The sequence below is a fragment of the Nerophis lumbriciformis genome, linkage group LG21 (assembly GCF_033978685.3).
Source record: "Nerophis lumbriciformis linkage group LG21, RoL_Nlum_v2.1, whole genome shotgun sequence".
Classification (NCBI taxonomy): Eukaryota; Metazoa; Chordata; class Actinopteri; order Syngnathiformes; family Syngnathidae; genus Nerophis; species Nerophis lumbriciformis.
The window spans coordinates 33,802,569-33,827,776 of record NC_084568.2 but is presented as its reverse complement, the minus strand read 5'-3'; the positions used below and the strand labels follow the sequence as shown (position 1 = coordinate 33,827,776).

The 25,208-nt window shown below is 32.9% G+C and overlaps 1 protein-coding gene across 2 annotated transcripts in view; it reads left to right on the top strand.

The window, feature by feature from the left end:
• col9a2 (procollagen, type IX, alpha 2) overlaps positions 1-25,208 on the top strand; it is a 188,495-nt gene that overhangs the window by 157,371 nt on the left and 5,916 nt on the right. For both annotated transcript variants that reach the window (XM_061982446.2, XM_072915589.1), the window contains 9 exons: positions 120-173; positions 269-322; positions 391-444; positions 531-584; positions 13,873-13,917; positions 13,985-14,038; positions 14,117-14,170; positions 14,225-14,278; positions 14,344-14,415. In XM_061982446.2, the coding sequence (XP_061838430.2) occupies positions 120-173; positions 269-322; positions 391-444; positions 531-584; positions 13,873-13,917; positions 13,985-14,038; positions 14,117-14,170; positions 14,225-14,278; positions 14,344-14,415 (495 nt within the window). The remainder of the gene's footprint in view (positions 1-119; positions 174-268; positions 323-390; positions 445-530; positions 585-13,872; positions 13,918-13,984; positions 14,039-14,116; positions 14,171-14,224; positions 14,279-14,343; positions 14,416-25,208) is intronic.

Below are 25,208 nucleotides of genomic sequence, written 5' to 3'. Positions count from 1 at the left end.
GCTTCAGTATTAAAGGCTTGGCAAATCCATGCTGGCTGTTCTGTTATGGCTCTGCAGATAAGAGGCAATAGGAAACATTTCTGTATGCACACACTTGACGTGATCCCTTTCATTCCCAGGGTGAAGAGGGACCTCAGGGACCACCTGGAGAGGCAGGGGACAAGGGAGACAAAGTAGGTGATGGTACCAGTAAACATGTTTGCTTCTAAAAAGGGGATCCCGTTGTGCGATGCGACTGCATTATCATTCATTTGGTGTTCGTCCGCAGGGCGGCCGGGGCATACAAGGCCCACAGGGCGCAGTTGGCAAAAAGGGAGAAAACGTGAGTTGTGCCAGTTTGAACAATGTCTGGCAGGAGAAGTACGCCAGCTCATCCCTCTGCTTTTTCAGGGCCTGCCTGGTATTGATGGAAAAGATGGCACACCTGGTGTTCCTGGAATCAAAGTAAGGGCTCGCCAGCTGTTACCATGAGAGGAAAGGTGCTTCGGGGAACGATGAATTTTTGTTTTTTTGGATAAATCTTTTTGCAGGGTGGGCCCGGCCAGGATGGGATGCCAGGTCCTCCCGGTCCTTCCGGAACAGCGGTGAGTCGTCACAAAACAGTGTCTGCTGTGAATGTTAAAGAGCACTTGTTTTTTTTGGGAAAACAAATAATGTTTTTTTCTTTTTTTTATGCATTGAAGCTCATAAATGCTGGCAAAAGTGCAGTTAAAACCTCCTTTGTTTTATACACAGTAGCAGGCCCATTCATAATAACTAGAGATTTCCAATAATATCGGCCTGCCGATATTATCGTCCGATAAATGCTTTAAAATGTAATATCGGAAATGATCGGTATCGTTTTTTTTATTCACACAAAAGGCTTGTTTCTTTCTGTTATTAATATTGTGGTTCCTACATTATATATCAATATATATCAATACAGTCTGCAAGGGATACAGTCCGTAAGCACACATGATTGTGCGTGCTGCTGCTCCACTAATAGTACTAACCTTTAACAGTTAATTTTACTCATTTTCATTAATTACTAGTTTCTATGTAACTGTTTTTATATTGTCTTACTTTCTTTTTTATTCCTGAAAATGTTTTTAATTTATTTATCTTATTTTATTTCATTGATTTTTTTAAAAAAAGGACCTTATCTTCACCATACCTGGTTGTCCAAATTAGGCATAATAATGTGTTAATTTCACGACTGTATATATCGGTATCGGTTGATATCGGTATCGGTAATTAAGAGTTGGACCAATATCGGAATATCGGATATCGGCAAAAAAGCCATTATCGGACATCCCTAATAATAACATGTCATATTTACATATCTTGCTCATTTCAATGTTTCATTTTGGCGCATTAATTTTACACACACATCACATTGTTAGCTATTTTCTTCAACAACACCATTCCTAATGAGAGCCAACAAACACTACTTTGGGACAAATGATGATCCAGAAACGTATATTTTTCTATCTAACTATACAGAGGATGATCTGCAAGTTTTAGAAGCTTTGCGCTAAACGGATGTAGCTAAGCATCATGTAGCAGTATTGCTAAGTGCTAAACAGGAAATACAAAACTATCAACATAATAAAACAATCACTTACTGTACAATGTCTGCTCTCGTTGGGATGCCGACTGGTGATATCTTTATATCTTCCAATTTAGATAATTTAATTATTATTGTCTTAATATAATTATTATTTATATTACAAAATATTAATAAAAACTTTTTTTTTTAAAGAAAGTTCATAGCTCATTTCGTTTATTTTTTTCCCGTTTTTTATTCTCCATTGTTTTAATTGTGTTATAATGGCTGTTAAGGGACAAATGATGATCCAGAAACGCATATTTGTGAATCTAACTATACAGAGGATGATCTATAAGTTTTAGAAGCTTTGTGCTAAACAGATGCAGCTAAGCATCATGTAGCAGTATTGCTAAGTGCTGAATAGGAAATACAAAACTATCAATAATAATAAAACAATCACTTACTGTACAATGTCTGCTCTCGTTGGAATGCCGACAGGTGATATGTTTATATCTTCCAATTTAGATCATTTAATTATTATTAATATAACAATTATTTATATTAAAAATATTATTTAAAAAATAAAGAAAGTCATTTTGTTTATTTTGTTTTCATTTTTTATTCTCCATTGTTTTAATTTTGTTATAATGGCTGTTAAGGCTATAGCACTGTATTGGATCAGGCTTGTGCTTGTTTTTTTTGCATATTATAAATAAATATATATCAAATCAAATCAAATATACTAATATTAGTCATAATCCTCATGTATGTATAAAAAAATAAATTAAAAAAAGTGGCCGCAAACAAGCATTTTTTTCCCTGTCTTTGTTGCCATTTTTGGGTTTAAGTCGACCAACTTCTCAGTTTATGTCCACAACTTTCCACTATCCAGGTGAGAGGCGTGATTTATAATCTAGAATTAACTTTCACCAGCTCAGAGGCGATGCAGCAGCTCAATATGTCAATATAGCAGCATAAGCTAGTTTGTTTGTCTGCGTTAGCGCTTTTTATAGCAATATCGCTAGTACTTGGTAAATATATTTAGCTCTTGTATCTGATGGCGTAGTCTTGTGCAGGTCTACAGTCTGACAGTCTTTCTCATGGCGTAGTCTTGTGCAAGTCTACAGTCTTTCTTATGGCGTAGTCTTGTTCAGGTCTACAGTTTTTGGTCTTTGTCATAATGTAGTCTTGTGCAGGTCTACAGTCTTTCTCGTGGCGTAGTCTTGTGCAGGTCTACAGTCTGACAGTCTTTCTCATGGCGTAGTCTTGTGCAAGTCTACAGTCTTTGGTCTTTTTCATGGCGTAGTCTTGAGTAGGTCTACAGTCTTTCTCATGGCGTAGTCTTGTTCAGGTTTACAGTCTTTGGTCTTTGTCATAGTGTAGTCTTGTGCAGGTCTACAGTCTTTCTCATGGCGTAGTCTTGTTCAGGTCTACAGTCTTTGGTCTTTGTCATAGTGTAGTCTTGTGCAGATCTACAGTCTTTCTCATGACATAGTCTTGTGCAGGTCTACAGTCTTTGGTCTTTGGCAGGTCTACAGTCTTTCTCATGACGTAGTCTTGTGCAAGTCTACAGTATTTGGTCTTTTTCATGGCGTAGTCTTGTGCAGGTCTACAGTCTTTCTCATGACGTAGTCTTGTTCAGGTCTACAGTCTTTGGTCTTTGTCATAGTGTAGTCTTGTGCAGGTCTACAGTCTTTCTCATGGTGTAGTCTTGTTCAGGTCTACAGTCTTTGGTCTTTGTCATAGTGTAGTCTTGTGCAGATCTACAGTCTTTCTCATGACGTAGTCTTGTGCAGGTCTACAGTCTTTGGTCTTTGGCAGGTCTACAGTCTTTCTCATGGCGTAGTCTTGTGCAGGTCTACCATTCCAGGTCTCCATTTGGCGCCCTCACAAACGATCAGAAATCACAAACATTTTACCAACCAAATTTCCACAATAATAGAGAAGTGAATTATATTTACATAGCTTGTTCAGGTCTGCAGTCTTTGGTGTTTGTCATAGTGTAGTCTTGTGCAGGTCTACAGTCTTTCTCATGGCGTGGTCTTGTTCAGGTCTACAGTCGTTGGTCTTTGTCATGACATAGTCTTGTGCAAGTCTACAGTCTTTGGTCTTTGTCATAGTGTAGTCTTGTGCAAGTCTGCAGTCTTTCTCATGCCGTAGTCTTGTGCAGGTCTACAGTCTTTGGTCTTTGTCATAGTGTAGTCTTGTGCATGTCTACAGTCTTTCTCATGGCGTAATCTTGTGCAGGTCTAGAGTCCGACAGTCTTTCTCTATTTGTGGTTTTGGATGCTTTTTTGAAGAGCTTCATGGGCGCAATGGAGTACGCCTATTAGCTATATTGTTAGCCTTGTCATACTTGCCGTATTTATAAGTTAGAATTATTAAAAAAAAACAAAAAAAAACATGTGTTTAATCACTGATTATTATTTACTGCAGACTTCATGAGAGACAACAAACATAATAAAATATCACTTACTGTACGATGTCTGCTGTCATTGGGATGCCGACTGCTAGGATGTTTACATATTCCAATTTAGATGAAAAAGGATTGTGAATAATGGGCAAAAAAAGGGTGCAGTTTCCCTTTAAGTGTCACTCAGGCTTTGTAGTAAATGGTGGCAATGTTTCTTCCCTGAATCAATGCTGCCAGCTGGTACATTTTCTTTTGTGTTCCGGGCTCTCCTCCAGGGTGACGCTGACCCCCTGACCTAAGTTGCTTTAGAATTGAAACTACCTGGAGACAACATTCCCCCGCCCACGACACGGTGATTCATCACAATAAAAAAAGGCGTATTTGCCGGCGTGCCGTTCCGACTGGGAGGTAATGGAGCATGGGATGCAGACGCTGCCGTGCGGCCATTGCGGTGACACTGCTGCAAATGCAATGTTGTGATGCATATCATAATAAAACAGCGCCATCACTGATTTAAGCTTTACGGGCCTGCCGATGACAACTTAGACCACGGCTGTATTACGCAATATAAAACGCTGGCATGAGGACGGTCACACTTGTCAGATAGGTGACCAGAACACGGTAGATTGCGGTAATGACCCACATCTAAACAACTGTTAGTTATTGCAGCCTTTAAAGGGGAACTGCACTTTTTTTTGGAATGTTACCTATAATGATGAAGGAAGGTTTTTTTTTTTAATGCATTCTAAATATTAAAAAAATTCGATCAAAAGTCCGCGATCGGAGCCGCCATAAAGCCTATAAAGCCCTTAAAACACATCCAAACATCTCCAATAAGGTTGAATATACATGATGTAATGTAGTAATATTTATAATTAAAGGATGGATGGGACCGACTATGAGAGCTCATAAAATCCAAACCGGAGCAGTAATTAAAACTCTTTCATCAACTTTTAATCAGAAGGGTTCAATCTCTCTCCTGTGCTAATTTGAAGCCGACACGACAAACGCGCTCAGAGGAGATAATGTTTGAAAAAAGGTGACTGTTTTTACACAACTTTTGTTTTGAAGGGGGAATTGCAAACTTCATGTTGATTTTTGCTGGGGGTTGTCTGTGTATGAAATATAGGTCTAAGTGAGACCTACATAGACGTTTTTGTTTCATGTTTCTACGACATTCCTACTGGGAGTTACAGGCAGTTTTGTCTGTGTTTTCTTCCTAGGGGGCGCAATTTTGAGTTTTGGGGTTTGGTTTTTTGATTAGATCGCAATTTTTGCCAGTCCTGATGTGTGTGTGTGTGTGTGTGTGTGTGTGTCCAATTTGGTGAGTTTTGAAGCATGTTAAGGGGGTCAAATTACAGCTCAAAGAGGCGGCGGTATAATAATAAAACGCTAGAAATACAATAGGGTCCTCTGTCCCAAAGGAACTCGGTCCCTAATGACATTTAATATTTACGTATTTTAATACGCATCACAATGTTTAATTTTTTTTTTTTCAATATTTATTTATTCATTTGATTGGGAAAAAATAATACAGGTAATGCAAAACAACCCTTTTTCGCCTTAATACCCTGCCAAAAAAAATTACAATTTAATCCACATCACTGATTCATACTCAGCCAACAAACATAATAAAACATCACAATATCTGCTGTCATTGGAATGCCGACTGCTAGGATGTGAACGTATTTCAATTTAGATGAAAAATGACTCATAAAAAGCATCTTTTCGTGTCGTTCACGCCATTCCTGGGTCTAAATTGGCTGTCAAAGTGTACCAACTTGTCGGAATATGTCCTCAGCCTTCTTCTAGCCAGGTGAGAGGCATGATTTGTGATCGAGAATCAAGTTCCAGGGAGCAAGGAAGCGAGGAAACAGCTTAATGATGTAAACATTTATGCTTCAGTGCTTATGACAACAATATCGCTAATACTTGGTGGATATGCAAGTCACAAAATGTAAATGGACTACTGTTTGCGCTTTTTAAATGTTTTTATTTGGATTTTCTGGGCAGAATAAAGTATTTCTATTTACTTTTATTTACAAGTTAGAATGCAACAAAAAAAATCCATCCGTCATCGGGTCTTTTATAAGGATTAAGAACGTTAGGTCAAAAAAATAAATAAATAAAAAAGTGCAGTTCTCTTTTAAAGGAACTGTTTTCATTTTGTTCTAAGTTGCATTTTCAAAGCAACAAATGAGTCTGATTTCTCAAATAATATGCTTCATATTTGGCTTTTATAAAAATCGGATTAACACACCTCGAGTATGTGATTGGAAACCAAAGGCCGCATTCCTAAAGATTTTAGTGCAAAGAGTTGCTCCTAATGGCCAAATTCTTAGAAGAGTCTCAGAATCAGGACATTTTCTTAGAAATGTCCCTAAAAGTGAAAGAGTAAAGATAGTAAAGATGCAGGCATCCGAAGGAAGCTTAGTTTTTAGGAGAGCTCCTAAAGTGAAATCTCGGCTAAAATGACTCATAACGAGGGTCTAAATTGGGTGTCAAAATGTACCAACTTGTCGGAATATGACCTCAGCCTTCTTCTATCCAGGTGAGAGGCATGATTTGTGATCGAGAATAAAGTTCCAGGGAGCAAGGAAACGAGGAAACAGCTTACCACTCAATGATGTAAACATTAGACACGCACTAGTGACCACGCCGACCCTATAAAGTAGTGTTAGCGCTTATAATAACAATACCGCTAATACTTGGTTAATATTCAAGTCACGAAATGTAAATGGAGAATTGTTGGCGCTTTTTGAATGTTTTTAATTGGATTTTCTGGGCAGAAAAAGCATTTCTATTTACTTTTATTTAAGTTTATTTACAAGTTAGAAATCTTTTTTTTTTTTTTTTTAAATCCATCCGTCTTCATGTCTTTCATAATGATTGGGAACGATAGGCAAAATAAAATAAAAGAACTGTTTTCATTTTGTTCTAAGTTGTATTTAAAGGGCAACTTTACTTTGTTTGGAATTTTTGAGAAACAAAAACAAACGTTTTTTATATATATTTTTATTTTTTAGGACATTAACAATGCTTCTAATGGCTTCAACAACTTTAAAGACTTTCATTAGGCCACAGTGGCCTAATGGATAAGGCACTGGCCTCCTAAGGCAGGAATTGTTGGTTCGAGTCCCACCTGGTATCATGCTATGAATTGATTGATGTGGATCCTGACTTAAACAAGTTGAAAAACTTATTTGGGTGTTACCATTTAGTTTACTGTACTCATAAAAGAATGAATATATATAATGTAGTAATAGTATGTAAAATGTTTTGTATACATATGTTCAATATTGACTGTATTTTGGTCATTGTATGCATTATTTTGTAGAAAAGAACAAACTACCTACAGGGCACTAGTGTGTTTTGCATTATTGTGGGGACAAAAAGCAAGCCTAAATAAACAAACACATGTTCAAATCAGGCCCAGAAATCTGCAACCCACAACTCACAGACTTTCTACCTTTTGTAGAATAGGACAAACTCCCTACCTGCACACTAGTGTTCTTGCTTTATTGTGGGGACAGAAGGCAAGCCCAAATAAACAACCACATGTTAAAAGGCCACAAAAGAGTGTATGTAAATGCCTGCAGTATGTGTAGTTAGCATTAGGAATAATTCAAATTATCAGCTGGTAGGTGCTTGCAAAAAAGGCTAGTGTGAATCTCGTACACTAGGGGGCAACATTCCAGCTTTTAGCTATGTCAGAATGTGAAGAGAAGAGAAATCAATTTATGGTATGGTATGGTACCAGGTGGGACTCGAACCAACGATTTCTACCTTAGGAGGCCAGTGCCTTATCCATTAGGCCACTGGGGCCTAATGAAGTTGTTGATTCTACAATGGTCACTGCCATTAGAAGCATTGTTGATGTCCTAAAAAAAATAAAAAAATAAATTAAAAAAAGAAGTTTGTTTTTGTTTCTCAAAAATTCCAAACAAAGTAAAGTTGCCCTTTAAATGGCAAAGAAATATATATTTTTGGGCTACTTTATTTACATCAATTCGCAATACTCATCATTTAGAAGTCTACTTAGGCTGTATACATAGATTTAAGTTACTTAGTTTGAAAGAAAAAATCTACATTAAAAAATATATATTTACGCATTGGGAGTCAGTGGCGCCCCCGTGCGTCATTAATTGCAATGACAGATTAGTGAAAGTGGTTGAAATGTGGCAGTAATAACCCTGATTTTTTTTTTTTTTTTTAAATATACCCCCTTTTTCATATTTATATTATTGTTCCCTTTTACTCTTAGATAAGCTAGTTTTTATACAACACATTCATAAAACATTAAAATATCACAAAACGTGAAGTCGCAAACCGCATGGAAAAAAAAAAGTCCCGGAAGTGACGTTATTTTCGCGCATGCTCGGACCTCGGCCCTTGCGTGTTTACGATGACTTTTTGAACTTCTTTTTTTTTTTTGTTATATCAATAACACGTAGACTTTTAAATGATCAGTATTGTGTATTGATATATTTGATGTATATAAAGTATTTTAAAATATATATATTTATTTGCCATTTTGTGCGTGTTTTATTTGCCGGTTTCTGTGCGATTTCAAAATAAATACTGTATTCCTAAGTAACGGTTGTTTTGTACGCAATCTTCTATCGGAAATTGTTACTCGAATAAAGATTATAAAAATTAACTGTTTTGGCGGGAAAGTTAATAAATACCACTGAACATTTGACGGAAGTGACGCACTTTTCGCGCATGCGTGGGACAACTACCAAACATTTCGAAAAATGGCGGCGAGGACGGCTTCTCTACTCCCGAGTGATGCAATGTTTTGGTTTTGGTGAGTGACTACAGCTTTATTTACATACATACACTTGCTCGATAACCTATATCTCTCTTTGTAGCAACTTAGCACAACAGCTCGCGATAGCTCCTCGGCTAATATCTCGCGTTTTGAACATTCACGTTCGTGTCAAATTTGGACGATTACTATTGCATTTTAATTATACAACATGTTTTTAAATATCACCCCTCATGTTTATATTCTTGTTCCCCTTTACTTTTAGGTAAGCTAGTTTTTAGACAACACACTAGTAAAATATTCTAACATAACAAAACGTGACGTCACGGAATGCCGTCAAAAAGGAGACGTTGTCTTCGCGCATGCGCGGATCTCGGCCCGTGACGTTTAATTACTATTACGGTACTATAGTGGAGTTTTCGATGATGGATATTTATTAGTAACCAGCGAAAAGGTATATTATAAACAGAAGTCACTACATCAGAACTATATATACATATGTATATATATATATATACAGCAACAATTTTACACATCCATCAGGTTGAACAAAACATGTCAAGGAAAGAAAATAGAAGCAAACACAAAGAGTAATAAAAATAATTAAAAAAGGGTTCGATTAAGTCACTTTAAAACTTTTTCATAAAGATATCTATTTAAGGGTTTTCGTACTTTTAACAATTTTCCCAGATTTAATTGATAATTTGAAACCGTTTAGCCAATTACAAAATGTTTTTACTTTCAGAAATCAACATTTATACATAAAAAATGTTGCTTGCAGCATAATAATGTTCACACACATTTATATGTTACTATCATTTACACAATAAAAGAGATTAAATTTGACATATGTATATATATATATATTTATTTATTTTTGTGTGTGTGTGTGTTGATTTATCAAATTTGATCTCTTTTATTGTGAATGGGGACACCTCCACACCCTTAAACTGCATGTTTGTCAACACTATTATGCTGCAAGCAACATTTTTTATACATAAATGTCGATTTCTGAAGTTAAAACATACATGTTCTAATTGGCTTAATGGTTTCAAATGACCAATTCAATCTTGGAAAATGATTTAAAAGTACCAAAGACCTTAAATTGATATCTTTATTGAAAACATTTAAAGTGATTGAATGTAGCCCTTTTTTTCCTCTTTGAATTTTGTATTTTATCATATTGTTTGTTATTTTTAATACTGTGTTTGCGGTTATTTTTTTCCTTGATGTCGTTTGTTAGAGTCATAATTTGCTCAATAAACATATTGAGCAATAATAATTAATTATAATTATTCAACAGAATATGTTGAAAGTGCCTTGACTTTTATGTACATTGTGGACATCCATCCATCTTCTTCCGCTTATCCGAGGTCGGGTCGCGGGGGCAGCAGCCTAAGCAGGGAAGCCCAGAATTTCCTCTCCCCAGCCACTTCGTCCAGCTCTTCCCGGGGGATCCCGAGGCGTTCCCAGGCCAGCTGGGAGACATAGTCTTCCCCATGTGTCCTTGGTCTTCCCCGTGACCTCCTACCGGTTGGACGTGCCCTAAACACCTCCCGAGGGAGGCGTTCGGGTGGCATCCTGACCAGATGCCCGAATCACGGCTTTACTTTGAGCTCCCCCCGGATGGCAGAGCTTCTCACCCTATCTCTAAGGCAGAGCCCCGCCACCCGGCGGAGGAAACTCATTTGGGCCGCTTGTACCTGTGATCTTGTCCTTTCGGTCATAACCCAAAGCTCATGACCATAGGTGAGGATGGGAACGTAGATCGACCGGTAAATTGAGAGCTTGTGGACATGTTGTTCAAAAAAAATAGTGTAGATTTGTACCCCCATTGCAGGAAATGTAGTCTTGATTTAATTTATTTTTAATTTTTTTTGTCAGCCTTTCTCTTTTTTTTTTAAAGGGTGCTCACATGCCTGCAAATGTTTAGCTAGTCCTTGGCTTGAAAATGTCTCTCCCCATAGCCCGTGTGTCGTATAGTTTCAAACTGAATAGCCAGCAGCCTTCAGGCAATAAACCTAGCGTTAATGAAAAAAATAACAAAAACTGCTAATTAATGACTTTATAAGCAACACGTTACGTTACTACATACAGCAAAAATTAATCTGAGTACTCTCAAAATTTAAAATACAAAATAACTTTAAAAAAACAACACTAAACAGTGTTTCAATGGTATTTCATGGTTGAAATACCATTGAAGTAGGAGCTAGAAATTTTTGAAGCTCAAAAATTGTCGCTTTTTAAGACTAAGGAAATAAGTGACCTACTTTTTGGAAAGTGAACTTCAAAACATAATAAATGCATGAATAAAAAGTAAGTAACTTAAAGAAAATCACTTCATGCAATATCTTAAAACTTGGTAGATTATTTTTTTATTATTTAATGAACCAAGTACCGACGTTACAATTAAAAATAGCTGTCACTTCCATATTTTGTTGAATTGTCAAACAGGCTTTTACAGTGAATAATTTAGCATTAGTATAAAACTATCGTACCAAAGCAGTGGAGTTATTCCCGGATGAAATGTTACAATTAGGGATGTCCGATAATGGCTTTTTTGCCGATATTCCGATAATGTCCAACTCTTAATTACAGATACCGATATATACAGTCGTGGAATTAACACATCATTATACCTAATTTGGACAACCAGGTATGGTGAAGATAAGGTCCTTTTTAAAAACATTAATAAAATAAGATAGATAAATTGAAAACATTTTCTTGAATAAAAAAGAAAGTAAAACAATATAAAAACAGTTACATAGAAACTAGTAATGAATGAAAATGAGTAAAATGAACTGTTAAAGGTTAGTACTATTAGTGGAGCAGCAGCACGCACAATCATGTGTGCTTACGGACTGTATCCCTTGCAGACTGTATTGATATATATTGATATATAATGTAGGAACCACAATATTAATAACAGAAAGAAACAACCCTTTTGTGTGAATGAGTCTAAATGGGGGAGAGGGGTTTTTGGGGTTGGTGCACTAATTGTAAGTATCTTGTGTTTTTTATGTCGATTTAATAAAAAATAAAAAAAACGATACCGATAATATCCGATATTACATTTTCAAGCATTTATCAGTTACAATGTTTGTTGTGTTTGTCCGAGGCGAGGCGGCGCCGGCAGCCTCACAAATTTTTTTTGAGGAAGCTTGAAAACCATGATAGGATGCTTAGACTGACTTCATATTTCAGGATTGTACACAAAAACATGTATACAATAGTCTTAAATTATAAGTAAAGAAACTAAAACTTAGCTTGGAGTGTAATTTGATACGATCTTGAGATGTAAACATTTTTTGTGTTGATTTATTCTACTTCTTCAGCTTAGAGTTGTGAATTTCCACGTCTCTGCTTTTCAATTGGTCCAAAAATAACCCCACGCACAGTAAGCAACGATGCGCATCGCAAACCGCCGCTGCAATAGAGATAAGGTGGTCAGCGGCCTCAAGCACTTTGCACCTTGTGTTTCAGGTACCAACATGTACCATATATCGCCATTCAGACTATAAATGCGTAAATGGTATCAGTTTTGGTCCATATTACCCAGCCAGACTTGTGTGTTTATTGGAGGACATTTAGATTTTATGTTTAGACATTTCCACAAGTGAACGCATTGCAGGACTGTTCATATTGAATATTTTATGAAAGTCGATTTTGCCGACCGTTGCGGCTCTGGACACCCTATTAGTAAATGTGAAAAATATAGACACAAAAATGTGCTATGCTGCTATTTTCACTCAACATTAATAAAAAAGACACATCAAAATGGGCTTTGCGACACTCCTGTCTGCGCTAATAACAGTCAGCTGTTTTGGATAGGATCGCTGTGGCACCTTGACAAGCAAGACTTTTTGCTCTGTGTCATTAGAAAGGTGCGTTTAGTCTGTGTTTAACAACAATTCATGAAGTTAACTTACGCGTCTTGTTTCCATTCCGCATATAAAAAGCGACCAAGCAACAAAAAAAAACCAATGTGTGTACTGATGTTAAAGACAATATACACTTCATTACACAAGTACCATATCATTATATCCATGATTAAATGCTTTAGAATTCCCTTAAACATGCAAAACGGTTTCCTTGGCTCGTTAGTGCGTGCTGATTTTAGAAATAATGTAGACTTCACCTCACCGCACATATAATACGTCACCTTGTTGATGAACATGTTCTACTTCTAGGTGTGCATTCGCTCTTTAATAATGTTCCCAGGGCTCTGGGTTTAAAGAAAATGTACATGTCATTGTACGTCTAGTATATCAAAATAAACATAATAAGAGGTGTAATGCCACCATTTTTCAGGCTTCTGATTGGACAAAATGTGCATGACAGCAGGTGGATGTGTTTGTGTGTAGACATAGACAATTTTGAAACTACACTTGTGTGGATAAAGATTGTTTTCACCCCAAATATGTGTTGTTGAACCACTCCGTGTTCTAAGTTTTGAGTATTTTTTTTACAAAATAAAAATATATCAAAACAGTGCCCGCATACTTTGACTTTTTGGTGAAAAAGTTTACACACATACTCCTGTGTTAACATTTTTATTCCAATAATTTTTTTGTTAGACTAAATGCTTGCAAAAGTAGGTTAAAAACGTGATCTAATTCTTAAAACGTTGTTCTCCAAGTACAACTTGAGAAAAAAAATGTGTCTCTCCAAGTACCACCGTAATGACTCTTACTATTATGTTGGATCCACTATGGACTGGACTCTCACAATATTATGTCAGACCCACTCGACATCCATTGCATTCGGTCTCCCCTATGCGGTCCTCTCCAAGGTTTCTCATAGTCATTCACATCGACGTCCCACTGGGGTGAGTTTTTCCTTGCCCTTATGTGGGCTCTGTACCGAGGATGTCGTTGTGGCTTGTGCAGCCCTTTGAGACACTTGTGATTTAGGGCTATATAAATAAAAATTGATTGATTGATTGATGACCAACATTAAAATGCAGTTGCATAGTATTCATTGAATATTTTTGGCCAGTTTGAACAGTAACACTGTTTGCATATTCATGTCGTTCTGGCTTTGGGAATTGTGTAATAATATACATATTATTAATATTAAAATGCATATTTCTTCACATGTGGTCCTAAATAAAGAGTCTGTTCTAGTACATGTGTGTGATTGTGCTGTTTCTCTCTCTAGGGATTACCTGGTAGTCCAGGGGCCAAAGGTGGACCTGGAGTTAAAGTAAGCACTATTAAATCCAACTTTTGACATTATGCACTTCACTTTTAACCACTTTTTCTCTTGCTAGGGCGAGGCTGGTCCCAGAGGTCCTGCCGGCATGTCCGGTGCCCCTGGACCTTTGGTAAGTACCAAAACAAATCCAGTGCTTATTGATTTGACTGTTTTTCTACTGCACACCTGAAATGACTTGTTGCTATAGGGCGAGCCTGGGGTTCCTGGTGAGGCTGGTATGGAAGGAGTTCCCGGTCCCAAGGTAAATACTTTTGTCAATAACACTGACTCCAGATACTCATACGTGTAACTGCAGGGAGACCGAGGTCAGCGCGGTCCAGTGGGTCCACAAGGAATAGTCGGAAAGGCTGTAAGTTTTTTGCAATACATTGTGTTGAAAGTACAATACTTATTCATTGTTCTCATATATGACAGGGAAGCAAAGGAGAGAGAGGACCGATGGGCGTTCCGGGTGCTCAAGGTCTGAGTGGAACCAAAGGAGACAAGGTATGTGGTGAAAGAGTCCACCAGGGGGCAGTGTTTACCCAGGATACATTCAAGCTGTCCTTGTAGTGCTTCAGTACTTTGAATTTATTCTGAAGATAGTATATTATATAAGTATGTACGTCCCTGTAGTACATCAATACTTACAATTTCTTGTATTTCTGTCCTTGTAGTATATCATTATGCTGTCTTTTAAAGTTGGTATATTATACAAGTATTTCTGTCCTTGTACTGTAGTACATCAATACATACACTTTATTAGAAATATAGTATGTGTTTCTGTCCTTGTACTGTATATACGTATGTATTTACACTTTCCTCTAAAGTATAGTATATTATACAAGTAATTCTGTCCTTGTAGTGTGATACAATACATACACTTTCTTCTAAAGGTAGTATATTATATAAGTATTTCTGTACATTCTTTTAAAGATAGTATGTTATATAAGTGTTTGCGTCTTTGTACTGTACACCAATACTTAATTTCTCCTAAATGTATTATATTATATAAGTATTTCAGTACATCATATATTTTATTATTTATACATCATATATTTATTATTATTTATGTTTTTTAGTACATAAATACTTACACTTTTTTCTAAAGATAGTATATTATATAAGTATTTCAGTACATCAATTTATAATATATTTATGTCGTTGTACATAAACTTTCTTCTAAAGTTTATACAAGTATTTCTCTCCTTGTAGTACATCATTACTTAATCTGTCTTCTTCAGTACATCAATACTTAGTTTCTTCTAAAGATACTATATATATATATAAGTGTTTCTGTCCATACTTATACTTTCTTCTAAAGGTAGCATATTATACAAGCATTTCTGTCCTAAACAGTAGGGCATCAATACTTACATTTTCTCCTAAAAGTAGTGTTTTATAGAAAGTACTGGAATTAGTTATTGGGTATAAGATGTATTTACAGAATATTCTTGTACTGCAGTACATCAATACTTACACTTTCTCCTAAAGGTAGTATAGTATATATATTTATATCAATACTTACACTTTCTACTTAAGGTAGTATATTATGTAAATATTTCAGTACATCAATACATATACTTTCTTCTAAAGATAGTATATTATATAAGTGTTTCTGTCCTTGTACGTAAACACTTATGCTATCTTTCTCCATACATACATACATACATACATCAAGACGTATACTTTCTTCTAAAGATAGTATATTATATAAATGTTTCTGTCCTTGTACTGCAGTACATCAATACTTATACTTTCTCCTTAAGGTAGTATATTATATAATTATTTTAGTACATCAATACGTACACTTTCTTCTAAAGATAGTCTATTGTAAAAGTGTCTCTGTCCTTGTACTGTAGTACATCAATACTTACATTTCTAAATATATTATATAAGTCTTTATCATTACTTAAACAGTCTTCTAATGATATAAGTGTTTCTGTCCTTGTACTGTACTTACACTTTCTTCTTAAAGATAGTATATTATATACAGGTAAGTATTTCAGTACATCAATACTTACACTTCTTCTAAAGATAGGAAATGATATAAGTCTTTCTCTCCTTGTATTTGTAGTACATCAATACTTAAACTGACTTCTAATGATAGTATATAAGTGTTTCTGTCCTAATACTGTAGTACATCAATACATACACTTTCTCCTAAAGGTAGTATAGTATATAAGTGTTTATGTCCTTGCACATCAATACTTACACTTTCTCCTAACGGTAGTATACTATTCTTTTTTTCTAATCCCCCTCTGCCACCCACTCTTTAACGGGAAAAAACAACATTTGGAATTAGAAGAAACAAAAAGAAAGAAGGATGGCTCTACCTCAACACTTCCACAAACAAGGTCTAAACGTGAAAGCTACAGTATAGAACAAGAAGCTTTACAAATATACAGACACCTTAGGGGGTAAATGGTTGAGAACGTGGGATTAAATTAACATTTTTAATTTAAAAAAAAAGGCAGATTGTAAATTGTCCTTCTCCTTCTCCTTAAGGTAGTATATTATGTAAGTATTTCAGTACATCAATACATACACTTTCTTGTAAAGATAGTATCGTATATAAGTGTTTCTGTCCTTACTAACACTTTCTTCTAAATATAGTAATAAACTATCTTTAGAATAAACACTTTATTCTAAAGATAGTTTATTATATAAGTGTTTCTGTCCTTGTACTGTAAGTACATCAATACATACATTTTCTCCTAATCATATAAGTATTTCAGTACATCAATACATACACTTTTTTCTAAGTGTTTCTGTCCATCAATACATACACTTTCTCCTAAAGGTAGTATATTATATAAGTGTTTCTGTCCTTGTACATCAATACTTACAATTTATTCAAAAGATAGTATGACATGTGTTTCTGTCCTTGTAGTACATCATTATGCTGTCTTTTAAAGTTGCTATAAGTATTTCTGTCAATACTTACTGTACACTTTCTCCTAAAGGTAGTATATACATATGTATTTACACTTTCTTCTAAAGATAGTATATTATATAAGTATTTCAGTATATCAATACATACACTTTCTTCTAAAGATAGTATGTTATATAAGTGTTTGCGTCCTTGTACTGTACATCAATACTTAATTTCTCCTAAAGGTAGTATATTAATTATATAAATATTTCTTATATATAAGTATTTCAGTACATAAGTACTTACAATTTTTTCTAAAGATAGTATATTTATATAAGTATTTCAGTACATCAATACTTAGTTTCTTCTACAATATATAAAGTATTTTGTACAATATATAAAGTATTTTGTACAGTACATCAATACTTACACTTTCTCCTAAAGGTAGTATAGAATATGTGTTTCTGTCCTTGTACTGTAGTACACTTTCTCCTTAAGGTAGTATATTATATAAGTATTTCAGTACATCAATACATATACTTTGTTATATATAAGTATTTCAGTACATAAGTACTTACACTTTTTTCTCTTGATAGTATATTATATAAGTATTTCAGTACATCAATACTTAGTTTCTTCTAAAGATGCAATATATAAAGTATTTATGTCATTGTACTGTAGAACATCAATACATAAACTTTCTTCTAAAGATAGTATATTATGTGTTTCTGTCCTTGTACTGCAGTACATCAATACTTACACTTTCTCCTTAAGGTAGTATATTATATAAGTATTTCAGTACATCAATACATACCCTTTCTTCTAAAGATAGTATATTATATAAGTGTTCCTGTCCTTGTTTATGTCCGACATCATACTTAAAACTTCTAAAGATATTATATAAGTCTTTCTCTCCTTGTATTTGTAGTACATCATTACTTAAACTGACTTCTAATGATAGTAAATAAGTGTTTATGTCCTAATACTGTAGTACATCAATACATACACTTTCTCCTAAAGGTAGTCTATAATATAAGTGTTTCTGTCCTAATACTGTAGTACATCAATACATACACTTTCTCCTAAAGGTATATATAATATAAGTGTTTCTGTCCTTGCACATCAATACTTAAACTTTCTCCTATACAAGTATTTCAGTACATCAGTCTTCTAAAGATAGTATAGTATATAAGTGTTTCTGTCCTTACTAACAATTTCTTCTAAATATAGTAATAAACTATCTTTAGAATAAACACTTTATTCTAAAGATAGTATATTATATAAGTGTTTCTGTCCTTGTTCCTGTCCTACATCAATACATAAATTTTCTCCTAATCATATAAGTATTTCAGTACATCAATACATACACTTTTTTTCTAAGTGTTTCTGTCCATCAATATGTACACTTTCTCCTAAAGGTAAACTATTATATAAGTGTTTCTGTCCTTGTACTGTAGTACATCAATACTTACAATTTATTCTAAAGATAGTATAACATGTGTTTCTGTCCTTGTAGTACATCATTATGCTGTCTTTTAAAGTTGCTATAAATATTTCTGTCAATACTTACACTTTCTCCTAAAGATAGTATACGTATGTATTTACACTTTCTTCTAAAGATAGTATATACGTATGTATTTACACTTTCTTCTGAAGATAGTATATTATATAAGTATTTCAGTATATCAATACATACACTTTCTTCTAAAGATAGTATATTATGTGTTTCTGTCCTAGTACATCAATACTTACACTTTCTTCTTAAAGGTAGTATATTTTAGAAGTATTTCATTACTCAAACTGTCTTCTAAGTATTTCAGTACACAAGTACTTACATACTTACATACTCATTCTAAAGATACAATATATAAGTATTTATGTCATTGTACTGTAGAACATCAATACATAAACTTCTAAAGATATAAGTATTTCTCTCCTTGTATTGTAGTACATCATTACTTCAACTGTCTTCTAAGTATTTCAGTACATGAATACTTACACTTTCTTCTAAAGATAGTATATTTTATAAGTGTTTCAGTACATCAATACTTAGTTTCTTCTAAAGATACTATATATAAGTATTAATGTCCTTGTACTGTAGTACATCAATACTTATACTTTCTCCTAAAGGTAGTATATTATATAATCATTTCAGTACATCACTACATACACTTTCTTCTAAAGATAGTATATTATATAAGTGTGTGTATCCTTGTACTGCAGTACATCAATACTTACACTTTCTCCTTAAGGTAGTATATTATGTAAGTATTTCAGTATATCAATACATAACACTTTCTTCTAAAGATAGTCTATTATCTTCTAAAGATACTATATTCTATAAGTCCTTGTATTGTAGTACACCATTACTTAATACTTACACTTTCTTCTTAAAGGTAGTATGTTATATAAGTATATCAGTACATCAATACTTACACTTCTTCTGAATATAGTAAATGACATAAGTCTCCTTGTATTTGTTGTCATTACTCAAACTGACTTCTAATGATAGTATATAAGTGTTTCTGTCCTTGTATGTAAACACTTAGAAAATATACTATCTTTTTCAATACTTAAACTTTATTCTAAAGGTAGTATAACATGTGTTTCTGTCCTTGTAGTACATCATTATGCTGTCTTTTAAAGTTGCTATAAGTATTTCTGTCAATACTTACACTTTCTCCTAAAGATAGTATATACGTATGCATTTTCACTTTCTTCTAAAGATAGTATATTATATAAGTATTTCAGTATATCAATACATACACTTTCTTCTAAAGATAGTATGTTATATAAGTGTTTGCGTCCTTGTACTGTACATCGATACTTAATTTCCCCTAAAGGTAGTATATTGATTATATAAATATTTCAGTACATAAGTACTTACACTTTTTTCTAAATATATATAAGTATTTCAGTACATCAATACTTAATTTATTCTACAATATATAAAGTATTTTGTACAATATATAAAGTATTTATGTCATTGTACTGTAGAACATCAATACATAAACTTTCTTCTAAAGATTATATAAGTATTTCTCTCCTTGTATTAAACTGTCTTCTAAGTATTTCAGTACTTGAATACTTACACTTTCTTCTAAAGATAGTATATTATATAAGTGTTTCAGTACATCAAGATACTATATATGCGTCCTTGTACATCAATACTTACACTTTCTCCTAAAGATAGTATATTATGTAAGTATTTCAGTACATCAATACTTACACTTTCTCCTAAAGATAGTATATTATATAAATATTTCAGTATATCAATACATATACTTTCTTCTAAAGATAGTATGTTATATAAGTATTTATGTCCTTGAACTGTAGTACATCAATACTTACACTTTTTTCTAAGTGTTTCTGTTCATCAATATGTACACTTTCTCCTAAAGGTAAACTATTATATAAGTGTTTCTGTCCTTGTACTGTAGTACATCAATACTTACAATTTATTCTAAAGATAGTATAACATGTGTTTCTGTCCTTGTAGTACATCATTATACTGTCTTTTAAAGTTGCTATAAGTATATATTGATGTACTGTAGTACATCAATACTTACACTTTCTCCTAAAGATAGTATATACGTATGTATTTACACTATCTTCTCAAGATGGTATATTATATAAGTATTTCATTATATCAATACATACACTTTCTTCTAAAGATAGTATGTTATATAAGTGTTTGCGTCCTTGCACTGTACATCAATACTTAATTTCTCCTAAAGGTAGTATATTAATTATATAAGTATTTCAGTACATCAATACATACACTTTCTTATATATAAGTATTTCAGTACATAAGTACTTACACTTTTTTCTAAAGATAGTATATTAATTATATAAGTATTTCAGTACATCAATACATACACTTTCTTATATATAAGTATTTCAGTACATAAGTACTTACACTTTTTTCTAAAGATAGTATATTATATAAGTATTTCAGTACATCAATACTTAGTTTCTTCTACAATATATAAAGTATTTTGTACAATATATAAAGTATTTATGTCGTTGTACTGTAGAACATCAATACATAAACTTTCTTCTAAAGATTATATTATTTAAGTACGGTATTTCTCTCCTTGTATTGTGTAGTACATCATTACTTAAACTGTCTTCTAAGTATTTCAGTACTTGAATACTTACACTTTCTTCTAAAGATAGTGTGTTATATAAGTGTTTCAGTACATCAATACTTAGTTTCTTCTGAAGATTGATGTACAAGTGTCCTTGTACATCAATACTTACACTTTCTCCTTAAGGTAGTATATTATATGTATTTCTGTCCAATACTTAACTTTCTCCTTAAGGTAGTATATTATGTAAGTATTTCAGTACCGGTACATCAATACATACTCTTTCTTATAAAGACAGTATATTATATAAGTGGTTCTGTCCTTGTACGTAAACACTTATATACTATCTTTTTCCATATACTGTAGTACATCAAGACTTATACTTTCTTCTAAAGATAGTATATTATATAAGTGTTTCTGTCCTTGTACTGCAGTACATCAATACTTACACTTTTCTTAAGGTACTATATTATATAAGTATTTCAGTACATCAATACTTAGTTTCTTCTACAATATATAAGGTATTTTGTACGATATATAAAGTATTTATGTTGTACTGTCAATACATAAACTTTCTTCTAAAGATTATATTATTTAAGTATTTCTCTCCTTGTATTGTGTAGTACATCATTACTTAAACTGTCTTCTAAGTATTTCAGTATTTGAATATTTACACTTTCTTCTAAAGATAGTGTGTTATATAAGTGTTTCAGTACATCAATACTTAGTTTCTTCTGAAGATTGATGTACAAGTGTCCTTGTACATCAATACTTACACTTTCTCCTTAAGGTAGTATATTATGTAAGTATTTCAGTACATCAATACATACTCTTGGTTCTGTCCTTGTACGTAAACACTTGTATACTATCTTTTTCCATGTACTGTCGTACATCAAGACTTATACTTTATTCTAAAGATAGTATATTATATAAGTGTTTCTGTCCTTGTACTGCAGTACATCAATACTTACACTTTTCTTAAGGTACTATATTATATAAGTATTTCAGTACATCAATACATATACTTTCTTATATATAAGTATTTCAGTACATAAGTACTTACACTTTTTTTCTAAAGATAGTATAGTGTATAAGTATTTCAGTACATTATTGTTCTAAAGATACAATACATAAGTCATTGTGCTGTAGAACCAACACTAAATTGGCCCTAGTGTGTGGATGTGAGTGTGAATGTTGTCTGTCTATCTGTGTTGGCCCTGCGATGAGGTGGCGACTTGTCCAGGGTGTACCCCGCTTTCCGCCCGATTGTAGCTGAGATAGGCTCCAGCGCCCCCCGCCACCCCAAAGGGAATAAGCGGTAGAAAATGGATGGATGGATGGATTGTGCTGTAGAACATCAATACATAAACTTTCTTCTAAAGATTACATAAGTATTTCATGACTTAAACTGTCTTCTAAGTATTTCAGTACATGAATACTTGCACTTTCTTCTAAAGATAATATATTATATAAGTGTTTCAGTACATCAATACTTAGTTTCTTCTAAATATACTATATATAAGTGTTTCTGTCCTTGTACATCAATACTTACACGTTCTCCTAAAGATTGTATATTATATGTATTTCTCTCCAATACTTACACTTTCCTAAAGATAGTATATTTTATAAGTCTTTTTGTCCTTGTACTACAGTACATCAATACTTACACTTTCTCCTAAAGGTAGTATAGAATATGTGTTTCTGTCCTTGTACTGCAGTACACTTTCTCCTTAAGGTAGTGTATAAGTATTTCAGTACATCAATACATACACTTTGTTATATATAAGTATTTCAGTACATAAGTACTTACACTTTTTTCTAAAGATAGTATAGTATATAAGTATTTCAGTATATCAATACTCTTCTAAAGATACAATATATAAAGTATTTATGTTTTTGTACTTACTGTTTGCGTACTCAATTCACAAACTTTCTTCTAAAGATTATATAAGTATTTCATTACTTGAACTGTCTTCTAAGTATTTCAGTACATGAATACTTACACTTTCTTTTAAAGGTACATCATTATGCTGTCTTTTAAAGTTGGTATATATATATATATATTGATGTACTATACACTTCTTCTGAATATAGTAAATGACATAAGTCTCCTTGTATTTGTTGTCATTACTCAAACTGACTTCTAATGATAGTATATAAGTGTTTCTGTCCTTGTATGTAAACACTTAGAAAATATACTATCTTTTTCAATGTACTGTAGTACATCAATACTTACAATTTCTTCTAAAGATAGTGTGTTTCTGTCCTTGTAGTACATCATTATGCTGTCTTTTAAAGTTGGTAGAAGTATTTCTGTCAAAACTTACACTTTCTCCTAAAGATAGTATGTACGTATGTATTTTCACTTTCTTCTAAAGATAGTATATTATATAAGTATTTATGTCCTTGAACTGTAGTACATCAATACTTACACTTTATCCTAAAGGTAGTATATTATATAAGTGTTTCTGTCCTTGTACTGTTGTACATCAATACTTACAATTTATTCTAAATATAGTATAACATGTGTTTCTGTCCTTGTTGTACATCATTATGCTGTCTTTTAAAGTTGGTATAAGTATATATTGATGTACTGTAGTACATCGATACTTACACTTTCTCCTAAAGATAGTATATACATATGCATTTGCACTTTCTTCTAAAGATAGTATATTATATAAGTATTTCAGTATATCAATACATACACTTTCTTCCAAAGATAGTATGTTATATAAGTGTTTGCGGCCTTGTACTGCAGTACATCAATACTTACACTTTCTAAGGTATATAAGGTAGTATATTATATACGTATTTCAGTACATCAATATATACACTTTCTTATACATAAGTATTTCAGTGCATAGGTAATTACACTTTTTTCTAAAGATAGTATATCATATAAGTATTTCAGTACATCAATACTTAGTTTCTTCTAAAGATACAATATATAAGTATTTATGTCATTGTACTGTAGAACATCAATACACAAACTTTCTTCTAAAGATAGTATATTATGTGTTTCTGTCCTTGTACTGCAGTACATCAATACATACATTTTCTCCTAATCATATAAGTATTTCAGTACATCAATACATACACTTTTTTCTAAGTGTTTCTGTCCATCAATATGTACACTTTCTCCTAAAGGTAAACTATTATATAAGTGTTTCTGTCCTTGTACTGTAGTACATCAATACTTACACTTTATTCTAAAGGTAGTATAACATGTGTTTCTGTCCTTGTAGTACATCATTATGCTGTCTTTTAAAGTTGCTATAAGTATTTCTGTCAATACTTACACTTTCTCCTAAAGATAGTATATACGTATGTATTCACACTTTCTTCTAAAGATAGTATATTATATAAGTATTTCAGTATATCAATACATACACTTTCTTCTAAAGATAGTATGTTATAGAAGTGCTTGCGTCCTTGTACTGTACATCAATACTACATTTCTGTACATGCATACATACATATGTATGTATATACATATGTATGTATGTATGTACATACCTATGTACATACATGTATGTATGTACATACATATGTATGAACATATGTTTGTACATACATACATACATACATACATACATACATGTATGTATGTATGTACATATGTATGTACATACATGCATGTGTTTGTGTGTAATACATACATGTATGTACATATGTATGTACATACATGTATGAATGTACGTATGTGCATACACCTGTATGTATGTACATATGTACCGTATATACACTCATTTATGTATGTACATATGTACTGTATTTACACGTATGTATGTATGTATGTATGTACATACATGTATATGTACATGTATGTATGTATGTATGTATGTATGTACATACATATGTTTGTTCATACATATGTATGTTCAAACATACATATGCATGTTCATACATATGTATGTATGTATGTATGTATGTATGTATGAACAAACATGTATGTTCATACATATGTATGTTCATACATACATATGAACATATGTTTGTTCATGCATACATATGTATGTATGAACATACATACATACATATGTATGTTCATACATATGTATGTATGTTCATACATATGTATGTATGTATATATGTTCAAACATACATATGTATGTATGAACATACATATGTATGTTCAAACATACATATGTATGTATGAACATACGTATGTATGTATGTATGAACAAACATATGTATGTTCATACATATATATGTATGAACAGACATATGTACATACACCTGTATGTATGTACATATGTACCGTATATACACTCATTTATGTATGTACATATGTACTGTATTTACACACATTTATGTATGTATGTATGTACATA